Consider the following 25,117-nt stretch of genomic DNA (forward strand, 5'->3'; position numbering starts at 1 on the left):
TGGGGTTTACCCACCATTGCAGGGATTGGCGCACCCCGGCTGTGGGCGACACCACCCTGTGAACGGTGTGTACTGCCGGTTTGTATACACTCGCCAGCCAGTGCTGCATGCTGCGCATGTGTAACCTGGCGTTCTGCACTACAAACGTCGCCGCTGCCATGTGGCCCAGCAGCTGCAGGCACGTCAAGACCGGCACCGTAGGGCTGAAGGTGATGACTTGCACGAGGGAACCGATGGCTCGAAAGCGAGCCTCTGGTAGGTATACTCTCGCTGCAACCGAGTTTATGCGAGCCCCTATGAACTCTATGTCCTGTGTGGGGTCTATTTGTGATTTTGCCAGATTGATAACCAGGCCAAGTGAGGAGAACGTGTTTGCTGTGACGCATATCATGCGCAGAACCTCCCCTTTCGAGGCCCCTTTGAGCAGGCAGTCGTCCAGATACGGGAAAATAAATACCCCCTGTCTGTGCAGGTAGGCTGACACCACTGCCAAGGTCTTGGTGAAGACTCTGGGGGCCGAGGAGAGGCCAAACGGTAGGACCTTGTATTGGAAGTGTTCGTTGCCTACCATGAACCGGAGGAATCGCCGGTGAGCCGGATGGATGGTTATGTGGAAGTACGCGTCTTGTAAATCGAGGGCTGCGAACCAGTCTCCATCGTCCAGAGCTGTAAGAATGGAGGCGATCGTGGTCATCCGAAAACGTTGCTTGCGCAGGTACCTGTTGAGGCCGCAAAGGTCTAAGATGGGCCTCCAGCCTCCTGTCTTTTTCTCCGTGAGGAAATACCTGGAGTAGAACCCTTTCCCGTGCAGTCGCTCCGGCACTCTTTCCACCGCCCCTATGAGCATGAGATGGTCCACCTCCTGCCTGAGCCTCGCTACCTGGGAGGCCTCCTGGAGGTGGGGCTTGGGTGGAGGTTGTGACGGTGGGAGCGACTGGAAGGGGATGGCATACCCCGTGGCTATGATCTCCAGCACCCATTTGTCTGTGGTGATCCTTTGCCACTGGTCGTAGAATGGTCGGAGGCGATGGTGAAACAGCTGCTTCAGATGACCTTGTGCGATGGTAGTGATGGCGCAGCCCTGGATCTGTATGTCAAACTTGTGGCCTTTGGCCCCGCCCCGAGGACGCATGGCTCTGTTGTGAGCGTCGCCTGGGAGTTCTGTACTGCTGGTGCTGTTGATGTCGCCCTTGCTCGTAACCCCTGTAATACTGGGGGCGCTGTTGCTGGTACTGGTACCGCCTTTGCTGAGGGTAGTACCTTTTCTTTGTGTATGGAGGGGTGTAAATCCCCAGGGTCCTGAGTGTGGCTCTTGAATCTTTACTGGAATGAAGGACCGAGTCAGTTGATTCAGCAAACAGCTTCTGCGAGTCGAAGGGAAGGTCAACTATCTTCGCCTGCAGATCCCTCGGTATACCCGAGGTCTGGAGCCAGGACTCCCTTCGCATCAGCACTGCGGTTGCTGTGGAACGTGCTGCTGTGTCCGCAACGTCCAAAGCAATCTGAACTCCCATCCTCGCAGCCGCGTAGCCTTCTTGAACTATGGCCTTGAGGACCGGCTTTTTGTCCTCTGGAAGCGAGTCCATGAGGGAAGTTAACCTGGAATAGTTGTCAAAATTATGGTTCGCTAAGTGCGCTGTGTAATTTGCCATTCACAACGATAAAGTGGAGGAGGAGTAGACCTTTCTGCCGAACAGCTCTAGCTTCTTGGCATCTTTGTCCATTCCCCCTGTTTTAAATTGAGATGTTTTTGATCTTTGTTGCAAGGACTCCACCACCAGGGAGTTTGGCTGTGGGTGGCTAAACAGGAACTCCATGCCCTTCGCCGGCATGAAGTATTTCTTATCCGCTTTCTTTTGGACAGGCGGAATAGTTGCAGGGGTCTGCCATATCGTAGTGGCGGACTCTAAGATCGCTTCATCAAGCGGTATTGCTACTCTGGAAGAGGCCGGAGGTCTCAAATTTTTGAGGAGCTTATGGTGTTTCTCTTGCACCTCTGCTGTCTGGATGCCTTGCGTGAAGGCCACCCTCTTAAACAGCTCCTGAAACTGTTTGAGATCGTCCGTAGGATGGACGTCCCCCAGGGCCGTAGCCTCGTCTGGGGAAGAGAGGGAGGAACCGCTGGGGTACATCTCTCTGGACCCTTCCGGTTCCTGCTGGTGATGGTACACCCTCTCGCTAGAGGTTTGCGAGGGAAAATCTCGGGGTTCCATGACCAGTCCCCCTTGAGATGCTTGAGTCTCTGTCCCCGGTCGCGATTGCCCTCGGGGGTACGAGATAGGTTGTGGGGATCTTTCCCCAGTAGATTGCCGATGGTGTGTATGCCCCGTGTGGTAGGGGCGACCATGGCAGTATAGGCACTGTTCTTGGGAGGGTGACCTAGACCACTCCCTTGGTGTGTACCCTCTGCGTCTGGGGGAGGGAGATCGTCGAGACACTGGAGAGAGCGACTTCGCATAATAGTCCAGTGGTTCAAACCCCAGGAAGGGTGAAGGTGGTGCCAGCCATGGCGAGGCTGGTTGTAAAAATGGAGAAGGGGGCTCCGGGTAGGTTAGGGGGTACCCCTGCCTTCTGGTTGGAGTCTGCAACGTAAGCGGAGGGCTGTGAGAAAGCAGCTCCACAGCCCTGTCCGGAGAGGGGCTGCAATGCCTCCTCTTGTGTGCAGCCTTCCCCCTCCCTGGAGGAGGTGACTCCGCCCCCTGATGCACGGGGGATCCCGGCCCCATCGGCACCGTGCTAGGCACGCTCGAAGGCGGTGCCGCACGTGCGGTGTCCTTCTGTGCCTGCAGGCTACGTGCCTGCGCGCTCTGCACCGCCGGTTCCGTCGGGGTCAGTGCCGCTGCCTGCGGTGCCGCCGGTACTGGCGCTTGTTTAGCCGCCGCCCTGCCTGCGGTGCGGGGCGGCTGGCTGATCATCGGAGGCTGAGCCGTTTGCATGTGGCTCTCCGTGCCGCCGCCAATCAGCTGTTGCTGCGGCTGGGGGCTGCGTGCTCCTCCCGTCCCGCTCACTGTTGCTGCCGGCAGGGATCGGGCTGGAGAGACTTTCCTCCGTTTCTGCGCTGATGGAGTGAGGGAGGCAGCTTTCCTTTTAAGGGCCCCGGAGGGTCCCTCCTGCTGCGGCCGCTCCGGCACGTCTGGCTGGAGGGCCTTATCAAGAAGCAGCATTTTAATGCACATCTCCTTGTCTCTCCGTGCTCTGGTTGTTAATTTAGCACAGAAGGCGCATTTCTGTGCCACATGGGACTCCCCCAGGCACCTTATGCATAGACTGTGCCCATCGGACACTGGCATCGCCTCTCGGCAGGACTCACATTTTTTAAAGCCTGAAGAGGACATTGTTGGTGAGTCTTTGAGTTTTTTTAAGTGGGTACTTAGCACCTTCTTTGTGCTGTTTTCCCCGTCCGATGGCCTGCCTCAGCAGGAGGGCTGATGGCCGTAGCTCCTGGCCTCCAGCGTTTGTTACTGGGACTGGCTGAAGCTGTCCCGCTCGTAGTTTGTTTGTTGTTGTTTGTTCTTTTTTTTTTTTTTTTTGCAAAATAACAACCGGCTAACTCGTAGTAGCCTAAGTATCTGAAAAACTTTGAAAGAAAAACAGATAAAGTCGTTGAATACGCTATTTGGCCTTAGCCTAGTCGGATTCCGTCTGCAGCCGACGGCGGTTAAGAGGAACTGGCGGGGACCGGATCGCGCACATGGCCAGGAGCGCGCAAGGGAGCGGCGCGCGCCGGCGCATGCGCGGTCCAGCAGAAACTGCTTGGAAGATCCGATCTGCGGCGCCGGGCAAGCCCGTCACCTATTGTGGAGCATCCACGGGGACACTCAAAGAAGAACAAATACTTTCAAATACATATGAGTTGATGGATAGTCACTACTGTGAGCACGATATAGTTTACCTTATGGATGCAAGATATGGAGACAGTGCCATTGATGGGCAGGTTCCTGGCAAAATTTTTGGAAGAGGGCTTGTTGTAAGAAAAACTGGGGGAAAAATCTTTTTTGCACAGCTAGATTAAATTACTTTTAGAGTGAGGTCTCACTTGCAATATTGTGTGCAGGTCTGTTCATTGTAGAAATGGGTATTCTAGAACAGGAAGCTAATCAGAATGCTAAAGGAAGCCAGTATTTCCCCAGACTTTGGATCTTAAATGCACAAACTCAGTGTTCTTTTGGGAGGAAACAGAAAGTTCAGAACCACTGTCAACTTTCACAGACCTACCTTATTGTCCCACATTGGCACATCAGCGCAAGAGTGTTTAGAACAAATTCATGAACTGAAAAGCAGTAAGTTACCAGCTTCCAAGCAGCTATCGCGACCCTCTTCTCAATGGGGAAGGTGTGCTGCATCTGGGTGTCCTGGTGTCTCAGGGAGGGGGACAGCCACTGGCACAGCTCCAGAAAGGTCTGCTGTCCCATCCAGAAATGTCAGGGCCACTGGTCATCATCCCACTCCCCTATGACCAGGTGCTCCCACCACTCAGAGCTGTTGGTGTAGCTCCAGAGTCGGTGGAGCAGCTGTGGGGGAGGTGCTGGAGGAGCCACAGGTCTGCGGTGTCTATGGCTGTGCCGGGGGGCGGTGGTGCGGGGGGTAGCTCCAACAGGAGGTGCAGGGCGGCTGCCACTGCTGTGGCCAGCAGGCAACCATGCTGCTAGCGGAAGCCAGCAGGATCTCCATCTACTGCTGCTCAATGAGTAGCCCTCTGGGCACTGCATCTGCAGGGCTTATAGCAGCTCCACAGACCTGATGCTGTGCAAGGCAAGGGTGTTGGAGGGAGCCCTTTGAAGGAGAGTTTGGCTGCGGCCCCAGATGGGCTTGTCTGCCATGCAACCTCACCCGCAGTGTTTCCTGGCCCTTTCTTTCGAAAGAGAGCTTGGAACAGTGTAGATGCTCTCTTTCGAAAGAACAGATAGCCCTTTTGAAAGGATGAATCGACGGTGCCAGCCACGGCTCATGTGTGGGCGCTATCTTTGAAAGGCCATCTTTGAATTCCTCATTTTTGAAAGATACCTTTTGAAAATGCACTCTCGTGTAGACGTAGCTTGTGAGAGCCTGACTGCGCAGTTATTTGTCTGGAGGAGATCCTACCACTTTACAAAGACAAAAAATACTTTGGATTCAGAAATGGTTTCCAGACCACCCCTTCCCTTCCAAGAAGGCAGGTGGGAGGAGGCACAGAATGCAGCACAGATGGAGGTCTGTGTCTTGAAGAGGATACTGTGGCCTTGGGATTGATGTGGGTCTTGGAACAAGACTGATACCAGTGAGACTCTGTCACAGAAAGGCATTCTGACAAGCAGAGCTATTCCTTTGGTACTTGGCAAGAGGCTTCAAAGTCACAAGTGAACCCCTTCACAAAGTTATCATATGAGGCACTTTACACTTCTATGGATATTTTTCACTCTGAGTCACTCCATCTGTCCATGAGTCTGTCTGTTCAAGAAATCCTCCTAAACAGTAAGAGATAGGATCACCAAATTTGACTTGCAGCTTCCCCTTATCCAAACTTAAAGCAAGGTCAGGGTTTGGTTGTGCCAGAAAAATGGGAAGTTCCTGGAATGGGATTGGAACTGGAAAGGAGCTCTAGAGGTCATCAAGTTCAGCTCCCAGCCCTCATAGCAGGACCAAGTACCATCTAAACCCATGAACTATGTCTACACTATAGCAATCATTCAAAAAAAGTTCTTCTGGAAGATCATGTCCTAAAAAACTTCTTTCGAAAGAGCGCGTCCACACACAAAAAAACACATTGAAAAAATGATCTGCTCTTTCAGTAGAGAGCATCCACACAGCCCCCATTCTCTCAAAAGAACAGGGCAGGGATCAGAAAATCCAGCACGATGAGGACTGCGCTTTCGAAGAAAAGGCATCTACACATTTTTTTTTCTGAAAGTACCTTTTGGAAAAAGACACTCTTCCTCATCTGGGAGAGGACATGGGCCACTGGAAAAAGCGTTCAAGCCAAATACCCACCTTTAATTGGCCAAATAGCCACATGTGCTTAGTGGTTAGCATGTTGGACATAATGAATCTAAACCATCCTTTAGAAGAAAGGAAAGCCCCTACCCAGTTTGTTTGGCATATGTAATGCAAGTTTGTGTTTTTGCAGCTACAATTTACAAACTACTTTCAGTTCCTTTGGAAGTTTCACCCTAAACAATAATGCAGATTTAATTACTGTTTCCAAAGAAAGCAACCAAAAATTCTGAACAGAAAAATGAAACTTCTCAGCTAGTTATTATATTCTTTTTTTGCAAAATTCAAAGAAGTCTCTTTTAATTAGGAATTATTACTCTCTTAAATATTCACTTGGGTGCTAAATTATGAATGAAAGAGTGAAAGATTAAATAATTCTTGCCAATGTAAAAGACACAAAAGTCTGGAGCAAATGAGACTGGGCTAAAGCCATGGAAGAGCTTCTGCAAGCCAGTAGTGAAATCTCTAAGCAAATAAAAATGGGTTGCTCTCACAATCATTGCATTGGTCATCTCCCTGTCAATGGGAATTGTAAGTGCAGAAAGGTCTTTAGGATAAGGAAATCTGCTGGTTAGTGGGCTTACCATGGTCTCTCATCCATAATCTTCCTCCCTGTAGTTTACTAGTTGCAGGTATAAAATGGATAAAATCTACTGAGTTAAAATGTGCACCTGGACACTGGTTTTGCCTGTATAGAATTCTCAGTTTTCCCTGAACTAGTTTAATGAAAATTCTTAATGAAAATTTAAAAATGCTTAAATTAAAATAAATGTTCTGTGTTATTTTAACATCTCTTGTTATTTGAAAATAAAAATGCAATATTAAAATCTCCCTCTTCTTCCAAAATTGAAACATCTGTTGCTGTTTGTAAGATTTTTAGTAATTCTGCTTGGTTTATCTCTAAGGTTAACACACCGTAAGAAACAACAAAGCAAAAAAATTAACAACATGAAAGCAGTTAAAAAATACATACTTTGCCAGAACTTTGAAATCCCTAAGGTCCTAAAATAGGGTGGCCAGGTGGACAGTTTTCAACTGAACATAGTCAACCCGGGGAACTCTTTGAAGAGTAAGTTGTGAAGGCCAAGATTATAATAGCCGCGTCTACACGTGCCGGCTACTTCGAAGTAGCCGCGCCAACTTCAAAATAGCACCCGCCACGACTACACGTGGCAGGCGCTATTTCGAAGTTGACATCGAAGTAAGGCGGCGAGACGTCAAAGTCACTATCCCCATGAGGAGATGGGAATAGCGCCCTACTTCAACGTTCAACGTCGAAGTAGGGCACGTGTAGCCGATGCGCGTCCCGCAACATCGAAATAGCGGGGTCTGCCATGGCGGCCATCAGCTGAGGGGTTGAGAGACGCTCTCTGCAGCCCCTGAGCTCGATGGTCGCCACGTGCAGTGGCCCCTTAAAGGTTCCCGTCCCCTGCCTTCCTGTGCAGGAAGCTGAGAGAGCATGCAGGCGGCGGCAGAGCCACGTGGCCAGCCTGCATGTCTCACAGCAGCCCAGAGACACCCCCCCCGCAGCGATAGCAGCCAGCCAGCTCCCCAAGTGTCCCCAGGGCACTGCCCCCAAGGGGAGCCAGGGCTCCCAGGCTGGCAGCCAGCTGGGGAAGAGGCAGCGGGGCCCCTCCTGGATGGAGGCCGAGATCCGGGACCTGCTGGGGCTCTGGAGCGAGGAGGAGGTGCTCCAGGTAATGGGGAGCAAGAGGCAGAACACGGATGCGTTCGCTCGGCTGGCCGAGGGCCTGGCCGCCCGGGGTCACCCTGCCTGCACTCCTGACCATGTCAGGAGTAAGGTTAAGGAGCTGCGGCAGGGTTACGCCCGGGCCCAGGATGCAGCCAGCCGATCTGGGGCCGCCCCCCGTCACTTACCCCTTTTACAGGGAGCTCAGGGCCATCCTGGGTCTCTGGCACACCTCCTCCCCTCCGGCCACTCTTGACACCTCGGCCGACGAGCCCCAGCAGGCCCCGGAGGCGGAGTCTGCCCCAGAGGCAAGCCCCGCACCCCAGGGGCCCCCCCCAAGAGCCCACCCCTGGGACACCGGAGGAGGAGGAGGAGGGGGGATCCTCCTCCAGCGATGGGGGGCTCCGGATCGTCCCGCCGTCCTGGAGGTCCAGCAGGGCGTCTGCCCACCGGGTTTTCCCTAACCGTGGGAGCGGACTGTCAGGTATGTACCCCCCGGTGCACACCCCCAGGGTTGAGGGGTGGGGGCAACAGACATGACCAGGGCCCTCCACATGCCCAGATGACCATGGCCCCAAGGACAGCAGTGGCATGTCCCTCAGAAGAGTGCATCAGCCCCTGCCCCGCCAGCACGACAGTGAAATGCCCCATCCCTGGGGATGGGGGGAGCGGAACCTAGGGTCCCCCGAGGGGAGGGGTGGGACACCCATCATCAGCAGCAGCATCTCCCAGGGACGGGAATGGGGAACCAGCAGCAGAGGGGTGGGGGGACAAGGGCCACAGCTCGGGGCCCACACTAACGGCTGTCTCCACTCGTCTTCTCCCCTGTGTTCCGCAGCTGCACCATCGGAGGGACCGGAGAGCACCGGCGAGGTGTCAGTGGTCCCGGAGAGCCCACCGGTGCCATCACTCCAGGCCAGCCCCTCGGTGCAGCACCGACCAGCCCCAGGGCGGGGACGACGGCGGACCCAGCACCATCCGAGGACGGCGACGGACCCCCAGCTGCTGGTGATCCTCCGGTGGCAGCTGGAGGTCTCAGAGCAGTGCCTGTGGGTGGAGGAGTGGTGGCTCCATCTGCAGGAGCGGGCTCTGGCCTGGCGCCAGGAGGCATGGGGGGCCTTTATGTGCACATTTGAGCGCATTGCGGACTACCTGGCCCCCCCCATGCCACGCTGGCCGCCGCTCTGCCCGCCTTGCCTGCTCCACCCGCTGCTCCACCCGCTGCTCCGCCCGCTGCTCCACACGCCGTCCCACCGCTGTCCGCCACCAAGGGGCCATCTGCCGAGGGGGACCTGGGGCCTACTGACACCCTCCAGCCATATCTGCCGGTCCACCCAGCCCCCAGCCAGCCCCGGCCAGGGCTGAGGCCGAGGCGCGGGTTGCGGCCGCCCACCCCCAGCGCTGGACATTAGGGGGTGCGGGGCCCAGGACATGGCCCCCTCTCCCCCTTTGTACATATCCCCTTTTACTTGTGTTTTGTATATAGTTTGTATTAGACCCCTGTTATGATGTTATGATACCTGCCCCCCCATGTAAATAGTTCTCCCCTTCCTTGTCTTCCCCTTTTTTTTGCTTATCATCATTATAATATATATAATATTTATGTTTATTGTAAATAATATAATAATAATAAGAATTCAACGTTTGATGGTTTCACGAACAACAGGTCTATTTTTATTTGCAAGAAAAGTTGGGGGGGATGCTCTTGGGTGCTCTGTGGTGTGGGCGTAGGGGCAGGGAGTGTTGTGGAGGATGGGGGGGTGCAGTGGGGGGCCTGCCAGCGTTCACCCCATGGCCTTGTCGAAATGGGCCCGCAGGGCCTCCCTGACCCGGATCCCCTCGGGGTCCACCTGGCGACTGGGGGCAGCGTGTAGGTGCATGTCGGCCCTGCCAGCCTCCACAGCCCAGCCCTGAAAGAAGGCCTCCCCCTTGCTCTCCACCAGGTTGTGGAGGGCACTGCACGTGCCCACAATCTGGGGTATGTTGGTGGGGCCCTCATCAAGGCGGGTGAGGAGACACCTCCAGCGCCCTTTGAGGTAGCCAAATGTGCACTCAACCACCTGGCACGCATGGTTCAGGCGCATGTTGAAGCGCTCCTGGCTGGCTGACAGATGGCCCATGTAAGGGTGCATGAGCCAGGGCCGGAGGGGGTACGCCACGTCTGCGACGATGAAGAGGGGCATCGTGGTGTCCCCCACAGGGATCTTCTGCTGGGGGATGTAGGTCCCCGCCTCCAGCCGGTGGCACAGGCCCGAATTCCGGAATACCCGGGCGTCGTGGGTGCTGCCAGGCCACCCAACATAAATGTCCAGGAAGCGGCCCCGGCTGTCCACCAAGGCCTGGAGGACCACTGAATGGTGGCCCTGCCTGTTCAAGAAGTGTCCTCCACTGTGCTCCGGGGCACGGATGGGGATATGGGTCCCATCCAGAGCCCCGAAGCAATTTGGGAAGCCCAGGGTGGGAAACCCCGCGATGGCGGCATGCAGGTCCCCAAGCTGCACGAGCCTGTGGAGGAGCAGGGTGTTGATGGTGCGGACAACCTGCAGGGGAAGGACATGGGAGAGCACCAATGAGGAAGGGTGTGCAGGGTGTGTCTGGCCCTCCCCCCCCAGGGCTCCCCTCCCCTCCCCTCCCCAGGGCTCCCCTCCCCTCCCCTGCCAGGGCTCCCCTCCCCTCCCAGGGCTGCCTCCCCCTCTCCCCGTGGGTCCTCTTACCTCCATGAGGACAGCCCCGATGGTGGCCTTGCCAACGCCAAATTGCTGGCCCATGGATTGGTAGCTGTCTGGAGTGGCCAGCTTCCAGACAGCGATGCCGACCCATTTCTCGACACTGAGGGCACGCCGCATGGCGGTGTCCTGGTGCCTCAGTGTGGGGGTGAGCCACTGGCAGAGCTCCAGAAATGTCTGCCGGCTCATGCGAAAGTTCTGGAGCCAGCGGTCGTCGCCCCACTCTCCGAGCACCAGCCGCTCCCACCAGTCGGTGCTCGTGGGGTAGCTCCACAGCCGGCGGCGGGGGGAGGGGGGGCGGGGGGCTGCAGGGTCTGGGGTTGCTTCCTCCTCCCCTGGGGGCAGCTCCTCTTCTGTGGCTAGAATGTGATCACCTGCCTCCTGCATGGCATTGAGCAGGGCAAGTACTGCTCCTACAGGGGCGGCTGGGTGGACCTCTGGCTCCTGCTGCTGCTGCTGCTGCTGCTGCTGCTGCTGGGGGTCCATAACTGCGTCGCCCGAGGTCTGCGTGCTTATGGCTCTTGAAACCATGTGCTGTGCAGGCTGCGTGTGTCTGGGAGGGGCCCTTTAAGGGAGCGGCTAGCTGTTGCCCCGGAAGTGCTAGTCCGCCCTGTGACCCTGTCTGCATCTGTTCCTGGAACACTTATTTTGATGTGTGCTACTTTGGCGTATAGACGCTCCCCCGCAGTGCCTACTTCGATGTGGTGCTGCCCAACGTCGATGTTGAACGTCGACAGCACCAACCCTGGAGGACGTGTAGACATTATTCATCGAAATAGCCTATTTTGATGTCACTACACGTGTAGACGTAGCCAATGGGGTTTAAAAAATAGATACATTCATGGAGGATTCAGTCATCCATGGCTTTTAGCCACGATGGGCAGGGATGTTTGCTTGTTTGTCAGAGGCTGGAAATGGATGACATGACTGGGATCACTTGATGATTACCTGTTCTGTTCAGTCCCTCTGGGGCACCTGCCATTGGCCACAGTCAGAAGACAGGATGCTGGGAAATGGGCCTTTGGTCTGATCCAGTGTGGCTGTTCTTATGGCCCTTCCCAGCACAAAGAAAATGAGCAAGTGAGTGAGGTTGGGGGAGAATGAGCAGCAGAGGGAAGGGGAATGGAATGTGTGGGATGGGGCCTCAGAACCATGGTACTCATTTTTGTTCAGTCAATAAAGTTGGCAACCCTATTGTAAAACATTTGCATTTGTTTGTGATGTTTTAATTAACGTCACCCTAGCAAAAAAGAGACAGTGGTTAAGTCAAACATCTCTCTCCTCCTCCTTCTTCCTCTGTGACATTTCAGCTTTGTTTATAAACAATAAGCATCACGGTGATCTTCCAACACACATTTTATATTATGGCTCTGTGGCGCAGTAAAACCTTATTTTGCTGCTATATGAAAAGCTGCATGAGCTCTTCTAATAGCTCTCATTGCAATGTGGGATCGCATTTGGAGAACATGAGTAAAGCTGTTTGGTAATGTGCCAACAAAGGTGCTTTTAGTTGAGTTTTCAACTCACAAGTGAAAACTCTGATTCCTTCTGCCCAAATAAGATGCATTGTAGTTTCTAACACCTAATACTTGTAGTCATTTGCTTACCTTAGCCAGGTGTGTTTGTAGTTTGTTCTTTATATCAGCTGTTTCAGCAATGCGATTGGTAAAGGCCAAGTTGGTATCGGTAAATTGCTTCCACATTTCCTCAGATACATTGTCCAGCGTGTTCTCTGTTTCTTCACGAAGATGGGTGGAGTTGGCCCGTGCATTCTGAGAGTGCCTGATATTGTCATCACTGAACTTTGCCCATGTCTCAGGAACTGAAACGCTGGAAGAAAACAATTTGAAGTGAGAGGAAAAGGATAAAGTTGTCATCCAAATTTAGGTCTACATTCAATTACCACAGCTGCAAACCACTAATGACTTGGGGGTTCATTTCATGATTGTATTACTCCACACAGAAGCCAGCGTTCAAAGTTTTGAACTTTGAACAAACTTGCAAAAGAACTATTGCTTCTACAGTGTTCCTACAGCTCAGGCCGGGGGATGGGAAATGTAAAATTTATCCAACTTTCAGGAAATTAAGCAATTTACAATAATGGCCCAGACAAATCTTCCTTTTCCAGCCAACATTTGTGAGACAGGCAAACTTCATCACCAAGCCATGTTTTTTTGTTTGTTTGTTTTGCTTTTCAGAGAATGACCTGTTCTTACGTAATTTCTTCCACATACTTAAATACAAAATAATTTTTCAACATCAGGCACATATGTCAACACTATACGCCTATCTTGCTCTTGAACAAGTGTAGAGAGGTTATGCCTGACGTATCTGAGTTGGAACTTGGCATGTTTTGTCCAACTCCAACACAAGGAATCTGATTTTGTTTCCTCCAGCCACCATTCCATTACGTATCTCGGAATAGTGACAAAATACAGGGTCTTTCCTTCCCTTCTTCCACCCTGCCCCTTGGTGATTAGGAAGCACAGTTTTAGAGACTACATTTTAGTAAAACAACTGGTAATTTGTATTTCAGTGTTTCCTGGTTGCCTGTTGGTGTTGTGTGTGAGTGAAGCAGGCCACTCACCTCCTCAAGGCCTGGTATGTAAGAGACTTTGCTCCTGGAGTACCGCTGGTTATGCACCAGTAATGTAACCTCCAACTTCTTCTTCACTCATTTGCTATGTCTACACTAGACACTATTGTAGCGTAGACATAGCCATGGAGTTTCTGCTGACTTATCCCCCTTTATAACAGTGTTTCTGATCTCTCACATTAGTTCCCTGAGTCATTGTGCTGACTAGTGCCTCACCATAACTGGAGTACTGCTGCAAGCAGTGCAAAGAGTTTTGAGTCACGTTTGGACACAGGAGTCAGGCATTATATGACTCAGCCTGACATGTAAATCAGGGGACTCCATGGGTTGTTGGGAAGGAGAGAGAAGTGAATGACTGCATAGGGCAAATTCAGATTCAGATCCATAAAGACTCAGTTTGGTGTTGTCTGAACCAGATTTTGAAGATGGCCGTGGTGTTTTGACATGAAATCAAACCAAAGCAATGTGGATCTATGCAGCCCCATCTACACATCAACCCAACCAGCTTTTTTCTGGCACAATAGGGCACCAGATTTGCTTACACAGCTGTGCTAATCTGTGATTGCTAGACACAGATGGGATTGGAGGAGGAAAAAGAGTATTGTGCTTAAGGCCCTGAACCAGCATTAAGAAGAAATTGGTATAATTTCTGCCTCTGCCTCAGACTTTCTGTGTGGTCTTTGTCAACTCACTTATTTCCCCCTGCACTTTGATTTGCCATAAGGGGACAACTTAGCAACCATCAAACCAGACTCGATCATGTATGTGGGTAAGACTTCTGCTCACGAATTTGAAGAATCTGCTTATAGCTAGAGCATCACTTGTCTAACTCAAAAGGATGTTGAGGATAAATGTAATAATATCGATGAGAAACTCACATTATGCAGAGAAAACAAAATCTCAGAGTTCATCATCATCATCAGTAACAGGCTCAGCTCCCGTTGGTGTCTGATGCCTCTCTCAGTATTTCTTTCCGTCTTTCCCTATCCAGTGCAGAGTGGCTTAGTTTCTGTAGACTAGCTTTGCACCAATCTACTACATTGTCTATCCATTCTCTGTGGGGTCTGCCTCTCCTGTTCGAACCATCCATTATGCCAAATACTAGGGTCTTGATTTTCATTTGTTGTTCATTCTGCAAATATGTCCAAATAGTTGTAGCTTCTGTTTTATAACCTTCTGCAGCAGGTTCTCTTTCGGCTGTATCTTTCTATATAATTCTTCACTGGTGAACTTCTGCATCCATCCTATTCTCAGAATCTTTCTATAACAACTCCTTTTGAACGCCAATATTCTTCTTTTTGAATCTTTCGTTATCACCCATGTCTCACATCCGTACAACATGCTGGTGAATACACATGTTTTCAAGATGCCCAGCTTCATTCTTAAATTAATTGCTTTGGTTTTCCAGATCTTATCCATTGCCTTCAAACTCGCTCTTGCTTTCGCTATTCTAGTTGCTATTTCCTTCGTACAGTCTAGATCATATGTTATGTTGCTCCCCAGATATGTGAACTTTTCTACATTTTCCAGTTCAATACCACCCGCACTGACCTTCCTTCCTATTTTCTTATCTCCAAATACCATTGTTTTGTTTTAATGATGTTCGTAATCAGTCCGTACCACTTCCCTTCTTCGTTTAACACCTGCACCGTTTTTGCTAGCTTCTCCTCATCTTCCTCAATGATAACTATATCTTCTGCGAACCTCAAGTTGTTAATTCTTTTCCTGTGCACAGATATCCCTTCTACCTCTTCCTTGATCTTGTCCATTGCTCTCTCCAGGTGTGTGATGAAGTTACCTGGCGATATTGGATCTCCTTGTCTTGTACCTCTACTTGTTTTAAACCAACTTCCCAACTCCCCACATGTTCTCACCTCTGCCTCCGCATTATCATTGATATCTTTCAACAACCATATTAGTCTGCTATCCACTCCATATGACTCCAACACCGTCCAAGTCACTTTCTGATCTATACCGTCAAATGCCTTTTGAAAATCGACGAAGCGAGCGTATACGTTTTTGTTCTTTCGTCGAGCTTTCTCTGCTATCAGTCTTAGCACCAATATCCGCTGTATGGTACTTCTATCTTTTTCTGAACCCCGCTTGCTCATCTGCTATATGTTCTTCTATCTGTGATCTTAATCTTTCAGTCAGTATCATCATCAGCAACTTACCTAGATGACTCGTTAGGGCAATCGTTGTGTAGTTCTTGCACTCCAATGTACTTCCTTTCTTGGGTATTGTCACTAGCACAGATCTTGTCCATTCCTCAGGTGCCTTCCCTTCTTTCCATGCTACATTACATAGTCGGTGTATTTCCTGAATCATGCTTTTTCCACCATATTGGATCATCTCTCCTGTGATCTTATCATTTCCAGGGCTCTTGTTGTTCTTTAGTCATTTCACTGCTTTTTCTACTTCCTCCTTTGAAATATCTGTCTTGCTCTCAGTGCTCAGGGGAAATATCTCTTTCAATTCTTCTCATCTTTGATCGCCATCTGCTTCGGTTGCCATTTCCTATTAATATTCCTAATTGTCTTATACACCTCCCTGGTCTTACCTTCGCCGTAATACCTCTCGATATCTTCATATTGCACCTCTAACCATTTCTCCTTATCCTTTCTGGCTGCTTTCCTTACCTCATTGCATTTCATCCTATTTTGCTGTTCTGCCATCGCAGAAACATCTCTTCTGATCTTCAACGCTCTTTTCTCTTGAACCAACTTCAGCGTCTTCTGGGTAGTCCACTTCTTATTGATCTTTTCTTCTTCTGGAACAGTCTGCTCAATTGCCTCTTCTATAGTGATGGCTATCCCTGTGACTCTCTTATCTAGGTCTTTCTCTGTGGTGATATTCTTAATCTTCTCTTCGAGCGCTGTTCTGTATGCATTCCCTGTTTCTTCCTCACATAGCCTCGCACATCTCTTCTTTTCTTAAACTGTGTCTTACGTTTTCTTTTGAGTTTTATCTTGATGTTTGCGATCACTAGACTGTGATCTGAGTCTATATCTGCTCCTTGGAAAGTTTGGCACTACTGTACTGATGTTATCCATCTTCTTCTTATCAAAATCATATCTATCATATTCTTGGACTTCCTGTTATTCGATCACCATGTCCACTTCCTACAGTCCTTTTGTTGGAATCTCATGTTGCAAATCACCATCCCATGCTCTGTAGCAAACTCTAACCGTTGTTCACCTTGTTTGTTTCTTTCTCCATATCCAAACCTTCCCATGACTCTCTCCCAACCTTCAGTATCTGTTCCAACCTGCTCATTCCAATGTCCTTCGATGATCAACACATCTTTCTTCGGTATCTCCTCCACCGTCTTTGTCAAGTCTTTATAAAATAGCTCAATCTCTTCCTCCGTACGGTCCGACGTGGGTGCATACACCTGAATGACTGAGATGTTAAACGGTTTTGCTTCGAATCACACAACCATCATTCTTGTACTCACCGGTTTGTAACCTAATAATGCTCTTCTAGCTGTTCTGCTAAGAAGGAATCCAACTCCTGCTTCATGCTTCGTTTCATTTCCTGACCAAATGACTTTGCAACCGCATATCTCTCCTGATCCCATCCAATGAATCTCTGCCAGTCCAAGTATATCACATCGATATCTCTCCATTTCCTTTCGAAGCAGCTCTAATTTCCAGTTGCCCACAGTGTTCAGATGTTCCAACGGAGAAAATATGTGTTAGGTGTAATTTTCTTTCAGTAACCAACTTATGGACCCAGCCCCAATCGCTCAATTGGTTTGTTTATCCAGGCAATGTCCGAGCCAGCATCTTTTAACATTTGGTTGTACTGGCATCAGATTTCATTCGTATTGTTGTTTGACGGTCTGCGCATCGACACACATCTGACCAACCCTCCTCCTTCATCCAGGCTTGGCACTGGCATGGAGTTCTCAGTGGCTTCATGGCACAGTTATCTCAGATTTAGACAACACCAAACTCCAAGTCTGTGTGGATATGAATTTAAATTTACAGTCTAAGCCCTTTGCAAGCTATGTGTGCTGCAAATAGAGCTGTGTGGAGGATGAAAGTTCTCTTTCAGAAAGGATTTGAGAAAAATTTCAAAATTCACCATGCAGGAAAATTCTGCACAAAAACTAGCTTCAGGCTGATCAAAACATCATTTCAAAAGAAATGAAATATTTCATTCATTTTTATTTTGTATTAATTATAATACAATACTAAATTTTAAAATACAAAGTAAAATATTTTAAAATAAGACTGAAATGTTTCATTCTGTGATGGTGAACATGTGACATTTCAACATTGTTAGAAGTGGAACTTTTTCCCCCAGGTTTTCTTATGAAATGAAATTATGATTAAATTGACAAATTCACAAAGTGTTTGTGTATCATCAGAACCGAATATACCAAAGGAATGTAGTTCCAACTGAGTTTCTCTGACCATTTACAGATGCAAACTGTTATTTTAACTTTAATTAAAGAAAACTGAAAAAGGAAAATAAGGTACTGACAAGGCAGAAAAGCTGGAAAGTTGGACCACTAACACTGCTGTAGAATTGCAACTCATCTTGCTAACTGCTCAGTAACAGTGGAACTACAGATATCAAAAGGTATAATGATAAAAGTTAGCCTGGATGTGACAGTGTTATAAAGGCCACACCACTGCCTTCCTTTGCGTTAGTTTAGTACATTTTGAATGCACTGTGGAGATCTTATCTCTGTCAAAACAAATACACTGACATTTTCTAAATAAATGAACAAAGACTGTAATGACTAAACTGAACTGCCAAGTCAAGCTCCTGTCTCAGTTCAGATCTAACTTCCTCCAGCCCTCTCTCTAAAGATAGGTTTGAATCTAACCTCTTGAAGAACTAGTCACTATTGCTAGAAAAGAAAAACATGGTTTAGCTGACAACTAGGGCTAATGTTAATAGCTGTGGGGAAGAAAAGATAATCCTGTCAATTTTTGCCTTTTCAGTGGCTATTTTATGGTTTTCTTTGGGGTTTCTCTCACACTTGAAATAATGACTTTCCTAAGCCTGGGAACTTGGCAACTCTTGTTCTTGAAAACTAGATCACCCAAATGCGGCACTTTTATTTAGACGGTTGCTCTGAAAAGCTTCAGTCATGCCATATGATATCACAATATTATGCATAAATCACCATGCTTAAAAAGGTCAAAATCATGCTGGTCTCAGCCAAGTCTGTCTACAGGTACTGACCTGGATCATCCGGGTGCACTTCCTCCTTTTTTTGTGTTCTGACAGAATTAAAAACAATGTTCGTTGAAAGCCTCGTTCTTGACTGAATCACTTACTTGGTTCATACCACTATTTCCCCAGCCTGTAATTTATCTGGGGGACTGTGCTGAATGGTCCAGGTAGAGCACTCCTGCTATGCTCATGAATGAAACAGATATGCTAGAACCTGGTGTGATTTTGATCACATGTTAATGGAAAAGGCATTACTGTGGGTAATGTGGGTGGGTGTAAGAAAAAAATGGCCATACGCTCACAAGAGTATAACACTTACATGTTGCACTGTTTTTACCTCAGTTACTAAGATACTCTTATTCGCCTCCAGTTCCCAATGTGTGTAGTATGGTGAGAGCCAGTGGAATGATTTCCACATTCCACCCCAGAGTTGCCTGCATTTCAAAAGTAAGCATGATCCCTTATGAAAAGCACTATGTAAGTAAATACGCCCTCTCTCACCCATGGATGTTGATCCAGTAAAAGAGATTTTCTCACCACCTTGTTTCAGCCCCGATAAGCCGACATCAGCAGATGTAGCACTACTAATGCCATTTCTCCTATTTCTACATGAAAAAGGAGGGAGTGCACACAGATGGTTCAGAGCAAAGGCTGCAGGCTGGAGTCAGGCAAGATGGGACTAGATCCAGCCCAAGGGCTCTGCCTGGCTGCAGCAGGCTGGGTGCTGCCTGTTGTTCACCAGTACGAAGTAGATGTACCATGACAAATAATGCTGCATTGCAAAGTGATGGCTACCACGCAGCTAACATGCCTTTAGCACAGTGAACACTGCCCTCTATTGCCGGAAGTTATTTTATTCCTGTAGTTTTTGAGGAAGATGCTGGTGCAGTTCTCTTGATTATGTCTAAGGGCAGGTTTACACTACACAGACAGGTCTGGTTTCAAAAGGTCCTTGCCAGCAAACTCTAGTGCATGGTTTCCCAAACGGCAAGGCGTGCTGCCCTGGGGAGGCATGAAGACATTCCAGGAGGGGCACGAGGTGACCCAGCCTCCCCGATCGTTCCCCCCACCAAGAGAAAGAGCCAGCATTTGCTTCCAGCTCTCAGCCCCTGCCATTTTACATGGATGACCCGGCACAGCTGCTATAAAAAGCAGGCAGCCAGTGAAGACCCACATGCAAAGGTGAGTGTGGGTTGAGGGGGAGGAGGATGGGGTTTGGTAGGGTACTGAGGGTGCTTGGTTCAAGAGAGGGGGGTGGAGATAGAGTAAGAGTGGGGAGCAGGTGCTGCCTGGCTTTGTGAGAGTGGAAAGGCTGGGGTGGGTAGTTCGTGGAGCTTGCGGGGCTTGGGCGGCTGGCTGGCTTGTGGGACTTGCAGGGCTTGGGCAGCTGGCTCTGACGTTGCAGGGCTCAGGCAGCTGAGGCTGGCAGGTGGGTGGCTGGCCCCAGAATTGCGGGGCTCGGGTGGCTCAGGCTGGCAGGTGTGTGGCTGGCCTTAGCAACACAGGGCTTGAGCAGCTAGCTCCAGCAGCAAGGGACTTGGGCTGGTGGGTGGGCGTCTGGCCCTGGCAGTGTGAAGCTTGGGCAGACAGCTTGGGTGGCTGGCCCATGGCTGGAGTGGGTGGCTGATCCCGGCAGCGTGGGGCTCGGGTCTCTGGCAGTGTAGGTCTCAGGCAAGCAGGTGGCTAGCATGGGCAGCTAGCATGGGGCTCAGGCAGCTGGCCAGCTGGGGTTGCAACAGGCACCTGCAAGGGCCAAAAAAAACTATTTGTGCTTATTTTTAATTTTAATTAACATTTTTCTATCAATGTTTATTTTAAATTATTAATTGAATTTTTTGTGAAAGGGGGGTTGGGTGATGGTAAAGCAGAGGTTGGGGGATAAGGGTTTCTTAAAAATCAAAAGGGAGGCATGATTTCGAGAAGTTTGGGAGCCCTGCTCTAGCAGGTACGGCTGATTTTTGGTAAGTATTTAATTTCCCCTCTGCTGGATGAATGAAGGCTGTTGATGAACTGCAGAGGGAGCTGGATCCAGTTCTAGCATGATCAACACTCAGAAAAGCTAGGCTGACGCAGCAATTTCACTCAGGGTGTGAAAAGTCCTTCCCCCTGCACCTGGAGTGGTATGGTTAAACCAACTTAACTCTCAGTGCAGATGGTGCTAGAGTCTCAGAACAATTCTTCCATCAACCAAACTACCACTTCTCCAGAATTGCATTAATTACACCTGGGGAGAAACCCTCCCTTTGGTGTAGGTAGCGTCTACACTGAACTACTCCAGTTTGCAGACTGGGGTGGGGAGCAACAGACTTTTGGTCTGGATCCAGACTGTGGCTTGCCTCGATCCGGTCCCAGACGCTGCAGCTCCCCTCCCCAACATCCAGCCTGTAGCAGGTGGGGTTGTAGAGGCCCAAGCCTTGTGGGCCATACGCAGGCAAGATGGGACCAAATCCAGCCCATGGACTCTGCCTGGCCAGGGCAGGAAGCAGCTCTACATGCCTCCACTCCTCCTCCTCCTCCTCTCCCAGCTAAGGCTATCCCTACCCCTCTGATTGGCTGGAATTCCGGGGAATCAGCACAGCAAAGGCACTGCTTGGGAGCAGTGGAAGAGAAGCCTCCCCAAGGAGTGCTTCTGCACACTCCTTTTCCCCCAGCCAGGAAGAGGAATCAGTAGTGGTGCGTGGAGATAATTGCCCACCACTGCCCAGGTGCCTCAGTCCACTCCTGCACTCTTTCTCCTGCCCAGACCCTTACCCCTACCCTGCTCCTGCACCTCCTTCTTACCCAGCTCCCCCACCTAGACCCCCACTCTGCTCTTGAATGCCCTCCTGCAGACCCCCAGTCTCAACCTGTTCCAGTACCCTCTCTCCCACCCAGCACCTCATCCTGCTCCTGCCCCCTCATTGTGCCCAGACCCCTCCTCCCCACCCTGCTCCTACACCTCCACTCTTGCCCAGCCGCCGGCCTCAGCATGTTCCTGCACCTTCTCTGCCTCCCACACAGACCCCCCATGCTCACCTTACTCCTGTACCCTCCCTCCCACCCTAACCCACACTCTCAGCTTGTCCCTAAATCCCCCTCTACCACTACCCCCAGCCCACTTTGCACCTTACCTCCCACCCGATCCTCAGCCCCAATCCACTCCTGCACCCTCCCTCCGACCCCCACAACCCACCTTTAACCTGTTCCTGCACCTCCCTCCTGTCCAGGAATAGGTAAAAGGTAGGGAATAACTGAGGGACTACCAAGAAAAAAAGTAAAAGCTTGAGGAAAAAGCCACTTCTTTTCCTTTCTATATCATTTCTGAAAGAAGAGACACTGATACACAGTAAGTCATGCACAGGACATGGGGTGATAGCACCCAAGGTATAAAGAGCATTATAATTATTCCTACTTACGTTCCATCTATTTTTTCCACTCCATGGTAAAAGCTGATGCTGTCCGATGTGTTCCTCAAGTTATAACACTTCTCATCAATAAAACGTGCTGAGTTTTTGTCAGAAAGATCCCTCTCTAGTGCGTGCTGTGCATCTCTGTTGATGCTGCAAAGAGCAAGTTCTTACTTTAAAATATAATCCATCTTCAATCAGCACATTTACTTTGGCACTGCTTACAGATAGACAGCTTCCTTTCACTTCAGTCCTGTATAGCCTGACTTCTGCCCACCAGAGCCTATTGGCCTCTGCAGGTGGCAAGGACAGCAGGAGATTATTGCACTAACAATTCGGGTAGACAGCATGCTAGAGAAGTGGTGGATATGGTACATTCTTTCCCCCACAAGAATGGCCACACTGGATCAGACCAATGGCGTATCTAACCCAGTATCCTATCTTCCAATAATGGCCAGTGCCAGATGCTACACTGGGAATGAACAGAACAGGACCATTTTCAACTGATCCATCCCCTGCCATTGACTTCCAGAAGCTGGGACTCAGGAGCTTAGGGACACCCAGAAAGAGCAAGTAGTTGTGTCATGAACCATCCTGGCTAATAGTCACTGATGGGCCTATCTATCCTCCATGAATTTACTTCCTTGAACCCAGTTAAACCTTTCACCTTCAAACATCTCTTGGCAACGAGCTCCACAAATTGACTGTGGATTGTGTGAAGTGCTTTCTTGTGTTTGTTTCTGATCTGCTGCCTATGAATTTCATTGTGTCAACCCTGGCTCTTGTGTTATATGAAGGACTAAATAACACTTCCTCATTCACTTTTCCCACATCATTCATGATTTTATAGACCTCTATCATATTATTCACAGAATAATAGTCTACTAGAACTCCAAGGGACCTTGAGAGGTCATTGAGTCCATTTCCCTGCACTCGTGGCAGGGCCGAGCATCATCTAGATAACTCCTCACAGATGTTTGTCTAACCTACTCTTAAATACCTCCAGTGATGAAGATTCCAGAGCCTCCCTAGACAATTTATTTCAGTGCTTAACCACCCCAACAGTTAGGAAGTTAGGAACCTCCCTTGCTGCAATGTAAGCCCATTGCTTCTTTTCTATCAACAGAGATCAAGGAGAATAATTTTTCTTTCTCCTCTTTGTGATGACCTTTTAGGTACTTGAAAGCTGTTATCATGTCATAGACTCATAGAATCACAGGGCTGGAAGAGACCTCAAGAAGTCATTGACTTCAACCCACTGATGAAAGCAAGACCAATCTCAGCTCGGGCTTTTTCAGCCCAGGACTTAAAGACCTATAGGGAAAGAGATTCTACCATCTTCCTAGGTAACCCAATCCAGTGTTTCACCACCCTCCTCGTAAAATAGTTTTTTCTAATATTTAACCTAGACCTCCCCCACTGCAACTTGAGACCACTGCTCTTTGTTCCATTATCTGTCAACACACAGAATAGCTGCTCGACATCCTCTTTGGAACCCTGCTTCAGTTAGTTGAAGGCTAATATCATATCCTCTCTCTCTCTTCAGTAGGCTTAGTGAAGCCCAAATCCTTCAGCCTCTCCTCATAAATCATGTGCTCCAGCCCCCTAATCATAAGAACATCAGAACATAAGAATGGCCATACTGGGTCAGACCAAAGGTCCATCCAGCCCAGCATCCCGTCTGCTGACAGTGGCCAATGCCAGGTGCCCCAGAGAAGGAGAACAGAAGACAACGATCAAGTGATTTATCTCCTGCCATCCATCTCCTGCCCTTGTACTGAAGGCTAGGGCACCATACTTTACCCCTGGCTAATAGCCATTTATGGACCTAACCTGCAAAAATTTATCGAGCTCTTTTTTAAACCCTAATAGACTCCTGGCCTTCACAGCCTCCTCCGGCAAGGAGTTCCACAGGTTGGCTGTGCGCTGTGTGAAGAAAAATTTCCTTTTATTAGTTTTGAACCTACTACCCATCAATTTCATTTGGTGTCCCCTAGTTCTTGTATCATGGGAAAAGGTAAATAATTTTTCTATATTCACTTTCTCCACACCATTCATGATTTTATATACCTCTATCATATCGCCCCTCAATCGCCTCTTTTCCAGACTGAAAAGTCCCAGTCTCTCTAGCCTCTCCCCACATGGGACCCGTTCCAAGCCCCTAATCATCTTAGTCGCCTTTTCTGAACCTTTTCTAATGCCAATATATCTTTTTTGAAGTGAAGAGACCACATCTGCACACAGTACTCAAGATGTGGGCGTATCATAGTTTTATATAGGGGAAGTATGATATCTTTTGTCTTATTGGCTACGTCTACACGTGAACGCTACATCGAAATAGGCTATTTCGATGAATAACGTCTACACATCCTCCAGGGCCGGCAACGTCGACGTTCAACATCGACGTTGCGCAGCACCACATCGAAATAGGCGCTGCGAGGGAACGTCTACACGCCACAGTAGCACACATCGAAATAAGGGTGCCAGGAACAGCTGCAGACAGGGTCACAGGGCGGACTCAACAGCAAGCCGCTCCCTTAAAGAGCCCCTCCCAGACACAGTTGCACTAAACAACATAAGATCCACAGAGCCAACAACTGGTTGCAGACCCCGTGCATGCAGCATGGATCCCCAGCTGCAGCAGCAGCAGCCAGAAGCCCTGGGCTAAGGGCTGCTGCACACGGTGACCACAGAGCCCCACAGGGGCTGGAGAGAGAGCGTCTCTCAACTCCTCAGCTGATGGCCACCATGGAGGACCCTGCAATTTCGATGTTGCGGGACACGCAACGACTACACGGTCCCTACTTCAACGTTGAACGTTGAAGTAGGGCGCTATTCCTATCCCCTCATGGGGTTAGCGGCTTCGACGTCTCGCCGCTTAACGTCGATGTTAACATCGAAATAGTGCCCAACACGTGTAGCCGTGACGGGCGCTATTTCGAAGTTAGTGCCGCTACTTCGAAGTAGCGTGCACGTGTAGACACGGCGATTATCTATCCCTTTTTTAATAATTCCTAACATCCTATTTGCTGTACTAACTGCCGCTGCACACTGCGTGGATGTCTTCAGAGAACTATCCACTATAACTCCAAGATCCCTTTCCTGATCTGTCGTAGCTAAATTTGTACGTGTAATTTGGGTTATTTTTTCCAATGTGCATTACCTTACACTTACCCACATTAAATTTCATTTGCCATTTTGCTGCCCAATCACTCAGTTTGCCGAGATCTTTTTGTAGTTCTTCACAATCCCTTTTGGTTTTGACTGTCCTGAACAACTTAGTGTCATCTGCAAACTTTGCCACCTCACTGCTTACCTCATTTTCTAGATCATTGATGAACAAGTTGAGCAGGATCGGTCCCAGGACTGACCCCTGGGGAACACCACTAGTTACCCCCCTCCATTGTGAAAATTTACCATTGATTCCAACCCTTTGTTTTCTGTCTTTTAACCAATGCCCGATCCATGAAAGGATCTTTCCTCCTATCCCGTGACCACCTAATTTACATAAAAGCCTTTGGTGTGGGACCGTGTCAAAGGCTTTCTGAAAATCTAG

The 25,117-nt window shown here is 49.4% G+C and overlaps 1 protein-coding gene across 1 annotated transcript in view; it reads right to left on the reverse strand.

The window, feature by feature from the left end:
• The window catches only part of TEKT5 (tektin 5), a 93,021-nt gene that overhangs the window by 49,552 nt on the left and 18,352 nt on the right, over nucleotides 1–25,117 (reverse strand). Inside the window, exons 4-5 of the mRNA XM_075011039.1 lie at nucleotides 21,571–21,714; nucleotides 11,994–12,216 (exon numbers count right to left, since the gene is read on the reverse strand). Of these exons, the coding sequence (XP_074867140.1) occupies nucleotides 11,994–12,216; nucleotides 21,571–21,714 (367 nt within the window). The remainder of the gene's footprint in view (nucleotides 1–11,993; nucleotides 12,217–21,570; nucleotides 21,715–25,117) is intronic.

This window comes from Carettochelys insculpta, chromosome 16 (genome assembly GCF_033958435.1).
Source record: "Carettochelys insculpta isolate YL-2023 chromosome 16, ASM3395843v1, whole genome shotgun sequence".
Lineage (NCBI taxonomy): Eukaryota > Metazoa > Chordata > Testudines > Carettochelyidae > Carettochelys > Carettochelys insculpta.